The sequence below is a fragment of the Podarcis pityusensis genome, assembly GCF_964106645.2.
Source record: "Podarcis pityusensis genome assembly, chromosome: 2".
In the NCBI taxonomy this organism is placed as follows: domain Eukaryota; kingdom Metazoa; phylum Chordata; class Lepidosauria; order Squamata; family Lacertidae; genus Podarcis; species Podarcis pityusensis.
The window spans coordinates 109,495,371-109,508,639 of record NC_138029.1 but is presented as its reverse complement, the minus strand read 5'-3'; the positions used below and the strand labels follow the sequence as shown (position 1 = coordinate 109,508,639).

Here is a 13,269-nt window from a genome sequence, read left to right as displayed (position 1 = left end):
AATATGATGCATCGCTCCAAGCCCCTTCAGGCCAGCTCTTGCCAAGCTAATTAAACACCCTTCTCTTGTCAGAACTGTTGAAAACCCAGCCTTGAATTTGTCCCAGAGGCTGGGGCCCCCGTTCACAAACCCCACCTGGATTCTTCCTACATTAGCGCAGCCTCCTGCCTTGGCATGTCCACAGCAGAGGGAGGAAAAACAACCTCCTTTACAGGTGGTGTTGGGGATACAGCCAGGTTTGGAGCCAAGCAAGGTTATACCTTTTAACGGATGTTTGTTTGCGTAAGAATCATTTGTGCGTATTGAGGAATGATTTCTAACAACTAGGTTTCCCTCTCCCCCGTCCTGCCCCAAAGCCTCCTGTGCCTTTTAATGATGGCGCTGCAGGCATAACTTTGACAGATAAAACTGCAACACACACCTTGCATTAGCAGGGCAGTTTAAAGATTCCTCGGCCTTTTGGCCACACACTTCAGGAGTGAGTCAATTTCAGGCTTGTTGAACCTACTTTGTTTTTTAAATCAGGACTAGGGCTGGGGGATATATCGATACATCATCCAAAACTGGTTTGAAGTGTAAATTGTGATATCGGTTTCATAATTTTTGACCTGGCAATCATGATGTGTGTTAGGGCTGAGAGATGTCTGGCTTTCAACACTGTGATATATCACCAGCTAAATATCACGATATAACAATATATCACAATGTCTGCAATAAGGATATAACTACATAGAGGGCAGGAGCAGATGGAATTGTGAGAGAAGTGATGATTGGTTTCACGGTTTTTCCCACATCACCATTTTTTACATAGAACCCCCACACATTGTGATTTAATAATAATAATAATAATAATAATAATAATAATAATAATAATAATTTTATTTATACCCCACCCATCTGGCAGTGTTTCCTCATCCACTCTGGGTGGCTTACAGCATACCTAAAAACATGATAAAAGTATCAAGCATTAAAAACCTCCCGCTACAGGGCTGCCTTCAGGTGTCTTCTAAAAGTTGTGTGATTCTTTAACTCCTTGACATTTGAAGTGAGGGTGTTCCACATATATATAGCCATGTTGAATATTATGAAACTGTTACCACAATATGGACTTCAAACCTATTTCTGACCATGTATTGATACCTTGCCCAGCACGTGTGTGTGTGTGTGTGTGTGTGTGTGTGCGCGCGCTTGCACTATGCAAAAATCACCATGCAGGAAAATCCCTGAAGCCAGCCAATGCCTTTACATAGTTACATCCTTATTTCAGACATCATGATATATCAGTATATCACAATGTTTAGCTGCTGATATATCAGTGTTGAAAACCAGATGTCGCCCAGCCTGAATTCAGGACCCTAAGATTTAAAGCAGTCAAGATGGAAGGAGCTTACTGTTAGACTTAGAGGATGCCTGTGAGAATCTCATCCTGAGCCTAGGAATTTATTCTCAGTGACAGAATTGAACTATGCTCACAGTGTTTCCCCATAAAGTCCACTCTCAGCTGACTTTCTTCATTTGAGCAGCCCAATTCAGGTGTGTGGGGGGCAAGTAGTTTTGTTCTCACTGTTGCTAAACAATTGGAAACTAGAAACTCTTGCAGATCTGTAGAAAATCACCAGAGATTACTGATGGATCCCAGTCTACTTTCTGCCCATCCATGATGTCGTTAATTGGGCCTGTAACAAATTGGGGATAGGGGAGAGAATGAGAAAATGCAACTCATCTACAATGGGAGATCTGGCAGACAGCGTGAATGGAAAAGGGACAGGCAGGGGGGAAATACTGTTACCCAAGCTTTTTGCAGCACACAAACCTATCAGGAAAAGTAATGGATGGGACGGAAGGCTTGCTTCTTTCCTTTTTACTGCCTCTCCCACTTTTTAATGTTCTTGCTCCTATTATCTTTACCAGCAGCCTAGCACACATATGTAGACACTGGAAGAATGCTGGGCATTTTTACCGCAGCCTACTTTTAAGGCACGATATAACCACACTTTCTTCTGAATGAAACTTCCCTTTCCTGGTTTGTACAGCTCCTGGGGAATATATGACATGGAAGCAGGACATTCCTCAGAAACAACCCTAATTTTAAACCATGTTTCTAGCCCTTATGACATACTTGGAATTGGGTGTGCCTATCAGAAGCCAGAGGCGCTGCTTAAAATATGACTAGCCAAGTGTTTATGCAAAATAGTAACTGCAGAATAAATGTTGCAAAATATGGGAACCAGACACATTTGACCTTGGTGTAGAATTTCTAGGGCCCCCCAGCCTAAGTGCAGGATATGCACAGATCTGTTCATAAACCACCCACCCCCAGACCAGGGAATAAAAGGATGCCCTTCAAGACCTTTTCCCCAAAAGCCTTCTGCAATTGTTTTGGTGTAGATATCAAACGGCTTTATTATGGTGAGCAAGAGCAAGTCCATATCGCATCTTTACCAGCCCTGCCCCTTCAGATCTTTTAATCTCAAGCCTAGGTCTTTCCTCATGCAAGATCTGAGCTCTTTTACGAAGCTACAGCTTTTATGTTTGTGGGCGGGCGCACTGTTGTCCCTTCTAAATCAAATGCAGCAAGAAAGACTAGGAAGGTCTCGTATATATCCCATAAGGTACTCTTGTATCGCCTTAGGAAATGCGTGTTTTAGACCCATGTGACAAGTTGGCTACTACCCATCCATGGTTGGAGGCATGTAGCTGGAAACTGCAGAAGGCCCTTTTGCTCAGATCTTGCTTGTGGGCTTCCCCATGCCACTTTGGGTAAAGGGGGCTGGACTTGACAGGCCATTGGGCCTGATCCAGCATGGTTCTTCTCAGGTTCTTGTTTTAACAAACCACCACTGAAGGAAGCTAAAGGATTAGCATGGCCTAATAAAACAGAAGCAGGTACTTTAAACACCTTTACCTGCCCTCTAGTGGTCAGTTCATTTAACAGCATTGCCTCATTCGTGATTTGAAGTTTTATTCCTTGAACTCATTTCCTCTGTGGAACTCAAGAGAGCACACATGTAGTTCCCAGCACTGTGAACCATACAAGTGGTTCAGATTAAATAAATTTGGTTTTCCGTGCAGAAAACACCACCACCAGAACTGTTACAGCATATGCCTTCAAACCATAACACAGGCTGCCTCTGTTTCACTGTGAATTTATATAATGCAGCTTGCAAAATGAAAAGGCACCCGTCAGAGACGTGAGATCTAGTTTTATTTTTAAAAAAATTAAAATAAAAGCATGGTCCTAGTCCTCTGTGTTGCAGAAATAAGCTTTAAAAGTGAACACATTGGCTGCTGAGGCTGGGTAAGAGGAATTACAAGTGGCTAGGCTGAACGATATTATTCAGTTTCCTCTCTTGTCACCCTCTCTGTCTGCCAGTTGTCCATATGGCCCATTGCTTGTTACCGCGCTAGGAACTCTCCCCCCCCCCCCCAGCATGCCGGAGGCAGCAAGGTCTCGACTCGTCCCTCAGCGCATCTGCTAAACAGCAACTGTGTTTAAACGAACCAGAATTTAATTGGTGTATCAAATAATCACAACACTTGCGTAATGTATGCCATTTGTAATGAGCTTGACAAAATTTGGCATTTGGGGTTGCAATACATTTGAGATGGGTGCGTATCTTATAAGCCAGTTGAGCAGCACAGGACTTAGGGCTACTGGAGTGACCAAGGAAGCAAAGATTTCTGTCCAAACCTGCAGGCATTTCTGTTTTAAACTCCAGAGGCACCTTCTTAAGGTGTTGCATCTAATTTTCTTCCTAGGGCAAGGCAGGAGAGAAAGCAGCTTCACTAAGGAGCATTGGCCCCCTTTTTTCTTTCCTTTCTTTGGTAAATGGGGATGCTTATTATTTGTAGAGCAACTACGTGCGGCTACAAGCTCAGCGGTCCCACTTGCTCAGCCTCCCGTATTGTGGCCAATAGGCACTTCCAAGGCCAACAGAGGAAGTGCCCAAAATGGACCAGCTAAACATGTCACATTTCCTTCATCCAAACAAGACAGACCAATAATAACACCAGAGTCATGACTCCCCTATGAAGTTCCTCACCCTGCCTGTGTACAGAAATCTGTGGCTTACCCTAGCGTAGTTGCTCCAAAACTGTGTTCAACTTATTGGAGGAACGTAGGACCCCAAGTGATGAAATCCTCAAGCCCCACACCCCCGACTTTCCCTTGATCTGGGCCAAATTGTGCCTGCTATGGAAGGCTATCACAAAAGAGGATGGTTAGGCCCACTTTACCCATCAGGCAATCTGAACACCGTGCTACGGGAATGAAAGCGTGCTGCACAAAAGAAATTCATCAAGAGGCTTCCCTGAACCCAAAGCACTTGCTGAGAGAGGAGGTGGCGGCAGCAGCCCATTGCACCTCCCATCTCCTGCTCTGCAATGTGTTCTTGCTCAAAAGAGTGACTGATGCAGAAATGGAGGGGGTAAGCTTTGAGAGCAACCGTGCACCACTTGCGTTCACTCCCTGATAGAGAATCTTTTCAGATCAGAGTGTGACGTGTGCCTGTTTTAATTCAGACAGGCCTATGCCTCAGACATCGGAAGCTGGAGAAGTGCTGCTGATTTCTCCAAACCAGGCAGAGGTCCCCTAACTTGCTCGAAACCTTGTGGGAAATGATTTGCCATGTGGTTCTCTGGGGTAGTGCGACGTTTAATTAGAAGCAAGCCGACATTGGCGCACAGGGGCCAGAGAGAGTTCGAGGCTGTACAAAACAGAGAACTGAAAAATTCAGCCCAGGACTTTTTTCCTGAAACCACGGGCAGGGAGAGTGACAGAGTGATCTGTGAGTCATGCAAGGGAAGGTGCCCCTGTCCCACATTGCAATGCCACGATCCCTTTGTGGTCATGCAAGATTTCAGGAGGGGAGGGGGGAGCTTGTTCAGTATGATTCTGCAGCCAAAGGATGGAAAGTCAACAGAAGGCTGGTATTCTTCACGCAAGGTCATGAAGTCCACCTTCTGCTGACGTTCCACTTCACCGTGAAAGCTGATCAGGATCTGTTTTATTCAGTCGTGGACCTTCTCCAAATGAGGACCAACCCTGCACCCTGGGCAGATGCCAGAGTCTACCACAGCACATAATTCTCAGCCGCCTTCCACATCCACAACGCCTCTTCCCCAACTCCAGCACCAGTTTCTGAACCCCCACCGACCACCTCACGAGTTAGGTGCACCCACCCTGATTTCCTTCCTTTTCTCCCCAGCCCCACTTAAAAGAAAATATATCACAGCGTTCCATAACATAATGAAAAACAAGCATTGTTGGGTTTTGTTTTGGTTTTTTTTAAAAAAAGGAACCGTGGAAGGGAAGGGTGCCCTCTTAGAAAGACACAACTGAAGACAACCACTCACAGTTGTTGTAGCAGTGCGGAGGAGGAACCGAGGGCTCCTGGAAAAGTTTAGGATGGTGGGGAAACCCCATAGCTGCACCCTCGAGGCAGCCGTGTGTCAGAAGCAGTGGCCCTGCAGCGGTGGGGAGGCCAAGAGTGGGGTACGGGGGGGGAGAGGAGAAGTGGGGGTGGGACAATCAGGGATCAGAGAGGGCAGGGTGAGAGTGAGAATGAACTTCATTGAGGGTTAGAACTGGGCTGATTAGGGAAGGAAATTACTGGGGAAGGACAAGGGGAGGAGGTGTACAGGCAGAAAACGGAGGGGTGCTCAAAGCTGGGAACAGGGAGCAAGAGGGCATGCATGTCCGACAGGAGCTCGGGCACAGCTCCATCGCTGCCCTTTTCTGAAGCAGCACCCGTTTCCCACCTTGTTTATCACTGATGCAAATATTTAATGAAGAAGCATGGGGGGCAGAAATTCAGCCAAGAAACCCAGCGGGCTCTCTCTCTCTCTTTCTACATTCCACGTTGGGTGGAGTGAGGATGGGTGTCACCAGACGGACTCACCAGCCACGGATGGACAGATAGACAACAGTAGCAGCTCTGGCACAAGGCAGGTGGGGAGATGGATGCACGCGCCCTCCCCTCTCCTCCCTCCCCCTCCCCTCGCCCTGGGACCGAGGCAGCACCAGCGCCGGCACAAGACGGACGGGTAGCTGATTGTGCGGGCCCTCCCCTCCCTCCCCCTTGCCCCTGAGTTGGGGCAGCGTCAGTCCCTCTTTAGGGCGGAAGCTGGGGCTGCCCTCCCCCGCCCCGCGGCAGGGAGGGGTTCAGTGCTGCATCGCCCCCGCGTGGTTCTGGTCAGGCGGCTCCGACTTCTGGGGGCTGCTCTCCGACGGGCTGGGGTCTCCCGCTTTGCCCCGCCCCTTCCCGTGCTGGCCTTTCTTGTGGCCCCGGATGCAGTGGGCATTGCCGCAACCTTCGTCATCCTCGTCTTCGCTCTCTGTGGAGCTCTCGCCAAACGCCCGCGGCTTCTCGTAGATGCAGCAGCCTGCGTCGGGACAGAGAGCGTTCAGAAGCAAGATGGTGAGAGACGTCAAGGTAAGGAAGATGGGAGAGAGAGGGAGGGAGGGAGGGAGGGAGGGAGGGAGGGAGGGAAGGTTTAAGAATATGGGTCATCATCCAGTGTGTGGAGGATCATGATGTGGAAAGAAGGATGGGGTTTAAGAAGAGACAGGGTGGGAAAATGGGATGGAGGAGAAACATTAAGCAGGAGGGGAAACAGGGATAAAGAGAATATGTAGGAAGAGAGGAAAAAGAAAAAGTGCATCATGATGGAAGAGAGGAAACAGCAATTACAGGGTAGTAGAGCATTAGGGAGAAGAGTGTAAAGGGAAGGGCACAAGGAGGGAAGGAAAAGAGGGGCAGAGGAAGAAGGGGAGAGAATCAGACAACAGCCTGCCAATGATCAATATCCTTTGGGAGGAGTCCCAGCTACGTGCCCCTCTCATCTACCAGTAATTCACCCACGTGGACATCTTTCAGACAGCCTCAGAAGATTTATCTCCTGTGCAATGTCGGCTGCAGGTGTTGAACCTGCGTTGTCAGAGTGAGCAATTCAACTCTCTCTCCTTCAGGTGTGGCCAGGGAGCCAGTGGACAGGCACAGAAGCAGAGGCCAAAAGGATGAGAAAACCTACTGTCAGGCTTCTCCACTCCTCGCATGTGAAGACAGAGGAAGGAAGGAAGGATTCTCTCCTAGCATAAGGCCTACTGCAGCCGGAGGTATCCCCCCAGGAAGGAAGGCTATAGCTGAGTCAAGCAGCCTTAAAGCTTTCTACGTCCACCTTCATAGATACCTAGATACAGTGGTACCTCGGGTTAAGAACTTTGCTTCAGGATGAGAATAGAAATCGTGCTCCGGCGGCGCAGCAGCAGCAGGAGGCCCCATTAGCTAAAGTGGTGCTTCAGGTTAAGAACGGACCTCCAGAACGAATTAAGTACGTAACCAGAGGTACCACTGTAGAAGCGCTGAGCCTCTGGGATTCCTGCTGGCAACTGGCTGCCAACCACAGCAGGAACATCTCTGTCCAGCAGGGCGTAAGCAGCCTTTGGTCTCCAATGCCTATCACTTCTAATCCAAGCTCTGTCATGGGAAGGTAAGAGGAGCCCTGCTCCTATGAAACAAAGGCCCCTCTAGCCCGGCATCCTGTTTTCAAAGTGGCCACCCACGAGCCTATTGCTGACTCATATTCAATAAGCATATTATTAGAAGACAGCAATCAGCCATTTTCAGGGGATGCTGGCTAATGTGGGATGAGATTATTGTGGCTGGGCCGGGATACAAAATCACACAGGGGTTTACCCGCAAGTAAACATACCAAGGATTTTAAATCTCATCTGCACTAGTCTACAGGCCTCCTCACACACAAATCACAACTGATACTGCCATTCCCATACACTAGACCAGGGATGACGAACTGTGGTCTTCTCATGGTCCATGAAGCCCTCCAGACAGTAGAGTCAGGGCCACAAGGGTGCCTTGCCAATCAAAAGCAACTGCTCATGAGTAGACAGGTGCTATAGTAGAGCTGGTGCATCTAGCAGAAAGGGCTTTGCAGACTTGGCAGCAAATACAAACATCTATGCATATATACATGTCAGTGCATTGAGATATGGCATATTTTGCTTCTTAAAGCTTTTGCTTCCCTTTTCCAGTAGGAAAACCTTTATACACCTTGATTAAAATTAGGGAGAGCTGCCAGTGGATATGGGTTGGAAAGAGAGCTAGAATAAAGGGAGGGAGGGAATAAAGTTGCCCCAGCCTCAGATCTTGCCTAGAACCATCAGCTGGTCATCCCTGTGCAAAACTGCTCCCAAACATCAGCAGACAAATAAATGCCCCCCCCCAAGCATTTCTACTACCACAATTGCTATAAAGTTGAGAGCTAATAGTGAAGCTTAGAGTGATGGACAGGGACCGAGGAAATCTGGGCTCAGATCAGAACTTGGCCATGAATCTTTGTCTCAGGCCAATTACCGTCTCTCAGCCTAACCCACCTCACAAAGTTGTTTGTAAGGATAAAAGAATTAAATGGGTGTGGCCAGGTTTTAGAAGGAGGGGGGAGAAGAGAGGAACCATATACACTGTCCTAGATGCTTTGGGAAAGTACGGAATAAAAATGGAACAATAATAAAATGGTGGCTAAACTAGCCAAATACATCCCTCAACAGGTGGTCCACAAACGGCATCTGGCTTGCTGAGCCTATTGGATTGGGAGCATTGGGCACCCAGCTTCCTGGCTGTTCCAGGTTACTAAGTTTACGTGCCACACTGGGCTGCTGTGCACACCAAAGGACATAAGAAATGATGGGAGCTGGGGTTAATTCGTACTGGAGGTCCACTCTTAACCTGAAACTGTTCTTAACTAGAGGCGTGCTTTTGCTAATGAAGCCTCTTGCTGCCGCTGCGCTGCTGACACACAATTTCCGTTCTCATCCTGGGGCAAAGTTTTCAACTCGAGGTAACTCTTCCAGGTTAGCGGAGTTTGTAACCTGAAGCGTTTGTAACCTGAGGCATTTGTAACTCGAGGTACCACTGTATAGTGAGGAGACGGTCTCTCAAAGTAGCCCGAGATAGGTGGAAGTGTGGCTCACATTTGGAAGATCTGCGTCCCAAGTGCTCATTGTCCACCGTGTCACTTGACCATTCCACTTTCTTGGCCGGTTTCCGTTTCCTCAGTTTGATGGTGAGGCTGCGATTCTCCTGTGAACGTAATGGTGAGAAACAGGGAGAAAATTGCGTAACAGAAAATGGTATGGCAATTCCCCCATTCAATACATGAGTACCTGATTGTCAAAAACTCGAGTCCTCCAGGAACGCTTTCCGCATCAGCGTGTCTGCCTAGGAACTCTTGGCCTCTGCCAATAGTAAATCCATGTACAATTGCAGAGGATTCTGAAGTCTTAGCGGCTCCTCCTCCTCCTCTCATCAAGCCAATATGACAATATCCTCATGTCACAGGCCTTCCCACAGAAATAAGAAAAAGGCCTGCAGAGGCATGCCTCTCTGCCTGTGCAGACTGTTTCCAGCCATTTTTAAATATCCCCTGGGGCAGAAATGGGAGGCTGCCCAAAGAAATCAATTGAGAAACCCAAGATTTAACTGCAGCTATAAGTAATATGAACTCAGGTTCTAGGGATCAGATTTGCATTTTCTTTGCACCACCGTAAAAAGCACCAGCCAGCCAGCAATTTAACATGCAGCAGTACAGTACTGTAAAGCAGCACATTACTTTTCAGTATATTTATATGTAACCGTTTTCAAAAGCACAGCCATGCCAGTCCGTTGTAGCAAAAGCAATAGTCTTGCAGCACCCTGAAGACCAGTAGTAAAATTTGCCATGAAACCAGTGAAAGGCAAGGGAAACCACTGACACTTTGCTGTAAAGGAAATGCCAGTCAGATCTGCAGAATCCATTTCTAATCCCCAACTACTTTCAAAATCAGCCATAATTCTGAATTTTGAAAAGGTTAGGAATGCTCCCTATCTTAATTTGTGTCTCATGCTGCATCGTCAGCGTATATCAAGTTCAGTGCTTTTATTAAGGAGTGTTAAAGGATGAATCGATTACTTTTACAGTATTGGCAAATCCACTGTACTGTGTCTTTGCTGCCATCTTTTGGAGGGGCAGCAAGAAGTAAAGAAACACACAAACGTCTAATCACAGGTAAGCTAAATCCTGGATTTCTTCACTGATTCCTATGGGCAGCTCTCACTTCAGCTCTGGTGAGAAGGAAAAAGAACTTGCACCAAACCCATAAACTGGTTCTGCATTTTTGTTCTGTTTTTACAAGTCTGTGAAATTTCCCGATAGAGGTAGGTAGAGTAGGCTGAAACAGATATTGTAGTGGCTGCACTCACATTGTTGTGAGGCATGATGGCACCATAGTACAGAGTGGATGGAGCTTGTCAGGAAAGAGAGAGAGAGAGCTACTACTTCTTGAACTAGGCAGATGGCAGAAGACTGGACGAAGGAGGTCACCAGCTAAGCAATTATGGGCATGCAATAAATATTCCATCAACAGCTGGGAATATTTTAGAAACAATGGGGAGGAAGACCACAATGCCACACAGGATCTACACATAGTGGGACATGCAATTGTTTATCAACCTGCTTGTTTTGTGCTGAAATTTAAAATGTGTTTTATTTAATCCCTCTGAACCTTCCTTGCTTTCCATTCCCACTCCTTAGGTTGCCAGTTTCCCTTCTACAGCTGGTTTGTTTTCCAAAATCTGTGAAAAGTGACTCTGATACCCAGCAGATTCAGTGGGCTTTGCATTGCGGCCTACTTAGCTTTTCTAAACTGTTCCATAGAATTAAAGCTGGAGCAAACCTTGCAGGCAGTCCAGCCCAACCCCTTGCTTAATACAGAATATACAGAGCTGTTTACTTTCTGAGATAGAGAGCACCCATCACGACATAGACAATTGGCTCCACTGCTGAACTGCTCTCCTATTGTTTCTCCTAACGTTTAATGAAAATCTGTAACAAAACCATTAGATCTAGCTCTGCCGTCTGGGGAATCAGAGAAGAAGCCTTTGACATCTTCTGTGTGACAGCCCTTCAGGTACTTGGAAGAATGCTACCATGCTTTTCCAACTCCCAGTCTTTCAGTACTGCTAACGATCCATGCTGCCTTCCTCTGAACCAAGCTGTCACAGTGCTTACAACCAAGAAGCTATAAAAGCATATTTGATTCTTTCTTACTGTAGCTGGAACACAGGGAGCTGCCTTATCACGAGTCAGACCATTGGTCTATCCAGCTCAATACCATCTGCACTGACTGGCAGCAGCTCTCTGGGGCTTCAGACAGGGTTATTTCTCCAGTCCTATCTGGACATGCCAGGGATTGAATCTGGGACCTTCTGCATGCAAAGCAGATGCTCTACCACTGAGCTACAGCCTGTCCCCACTTATCCACTTAAGCGCCTTCTGCTTATCCATTTGCTGTTGCCTTTGCAGCCTAAATCACTTTGCTTATTAACTGCACTGAATATATTTGGATGCTGCTGCCATTGCAAATGCACAGGAGATGGGTCAAGCAAGGCTGATGGGAATGAGAAAACAACTGATAATGGTGGCGGACCAGGAGACCTGAGTGGTTTGGCAATCTATTATTTTCTATGTGGCCCATAACCGTGCAATACTGGTTAAGTTGTGCAGGCTCTCTCTCTGGCTCACAAAACCTTGACTGTGACACCCAGCAACTGGTATTCAAATGCATTACAGCGGAAGGGCTGCCAAAGGCTTCACTTCTGCAAAAAGCAGGCTGGCTGACTCACACAAACCTGCAGCAGCAGCAGCCATCCTTTTTGCACAGGAGAGTCGGCATGGTGCAGTAGCTTACGAGCCTTCAAACCAAGAGCATGTGGGCTCAAACCCCCACTCCGACCAAAGCTCACGGCGTGACCTTGGGCCTCCCAGCTGTACTTTACATGACAGGGCTGGCCGTGAGGATAAAATGGGTGCAGGGAGCTCCTTGGTGCACGATGAAATAAGCGCAGGGTGCGGATCCCTATATATATAAAAAAGAGCCCTGTTGCATGGTCAGACCAGAGGTCCAGCGTCCTGCTTCCCACAAGAGAAAACGATGAAAGGAAAGCGCAAAGCCTTTGGATGCCCCACCCTCGCACGCTCAAAGGAGCATCCCACCTCTGGCTCTGACGAACGCCCACAGATGCACCTGACTCCCTCCGTGAATCTGCCTCACCCCCCTTCCAGAGGCATTCGCGGTTGCTACGGCAACCGAGGGGGACCCGGACCCAGACACCGGGGGCGCTGCTCCTCCTCCTCTCCCCCCCACCTCCATCACCGCGGTTGCCATGGCGCCGAACGCAGCCCCCCTCCCAGCCCACCCGCTCCCCCCCCCTCCGCTCCCTCGGCTCCCCGTCCTCACCGGCTCCGTCACCTCCGTCTCGGTGACCGTCGAAGAGGCTCCCACGGCGGTCGTGGACTCCGCCATGGCGCGGCTGCCTGCGGCCCTGTCCGCCGTGGCGCCAGTTGCAGGGGGGACGGGGATTCGGAGGGGCCCGGAGCCAAACCTCGCCCGGAGCCTTCGCAGCCTCGGGGGAACCTGCCGGCAGCTGTTCGGACGCGCCGCAGCTCCTCTCCCTCTTTCGTTCTTTCCCTTCCTCCACCTCCTCCTCCTGCAGGTGCAGCAGCCTCTCCCTCAGCCGACTTCCGGCCCCGCCACTTCCTACTTCCGCTCAGGAGTCCGTCGCGTTAAACGGTCCCCCGGCTGGGCCCCAGAGTCATTTCCGCCGTACGCGGCAGGAGGAAGAGGAGGAACAAAAAAAAACCAAGAAAACCAACAGGAGGCACCGGCGCGCGCGTAGTAAAAGAAGGCTCGGGGCTCGCGTTGTTTCGAGAGAGGCCTGCCCTTTGCTCAGCAAAGTCTGCTTGCGCTTGTATGGTCGCAGAAGTCATTCGGCATTGGCTCTCCGCTTTTGCCAGGCATTATTTTTCATATTTTGTTGGGAGCCGTCCAGAGTGGCTGGGGAAACCCAGCCAAATGGGTGGGGGATAAATAAGTAAATATATTATTATTATTCCGAGCACAATTCAAATTGTTGGTGCTGACCTTTAAAGCCCTAAAGGGCCTCGGTCCAGTATTCCGGAAGGAGCATCTCCACCCCCATCGTTCTGCCCGGACGCTGAGGTCCAGTGCCGAGGGCCTTCTGGCGGTTCCCTCGCTGCGAGAAGCCAAGTTACAGGGAACCAGGCAGAGGGCCTTCTTGGTAGTGGCGCCCGCCCTGTGGAACGCCCTCCCACCAGATGTCAAAGAGAAAAACAACTACCAGACTTTTAGAAGACATCTGAAGGCAGCCCTGTTTAGGGAAGCGTTTAATGTTTAATAGACTATTGTATTTTAAT

General features: G+C 48.6%; 1 protein-coding gene across 1 annotated transcript; it reads right to left on the bottom strand.

Moving 5' to 3' along the window:
• Window positions 1–3,189: 3,189 nt before the first annotated feature.
• PPP1R11 (protein phosphatase 1 regulatory inhibitor subunit 11) lies at window positions 3,190–12,546 on the bottom strand. The gene is made up of 3 exons (XM_080993417.1): window positions 12,293–12,546; window positions 8,990–9,098; window positions 3,190–6,384 (listed from the first exon to the last, which is right to left on the bottom strand). The coding sequence occupies exons 1-3, from the start codon at window positions 12,356–12,358 to the stop codon at window positions 6,164–6,166; spliced, it is 396 nt and encodes a 131-aa protein (XP_080849543.1). The 5' UTR covers window positions 12,359–12,546; the 3' UTR covers window positions 3,190–6,163.
• Window positions 12,547–13,269: the final 723 nt, after the last annotated feature.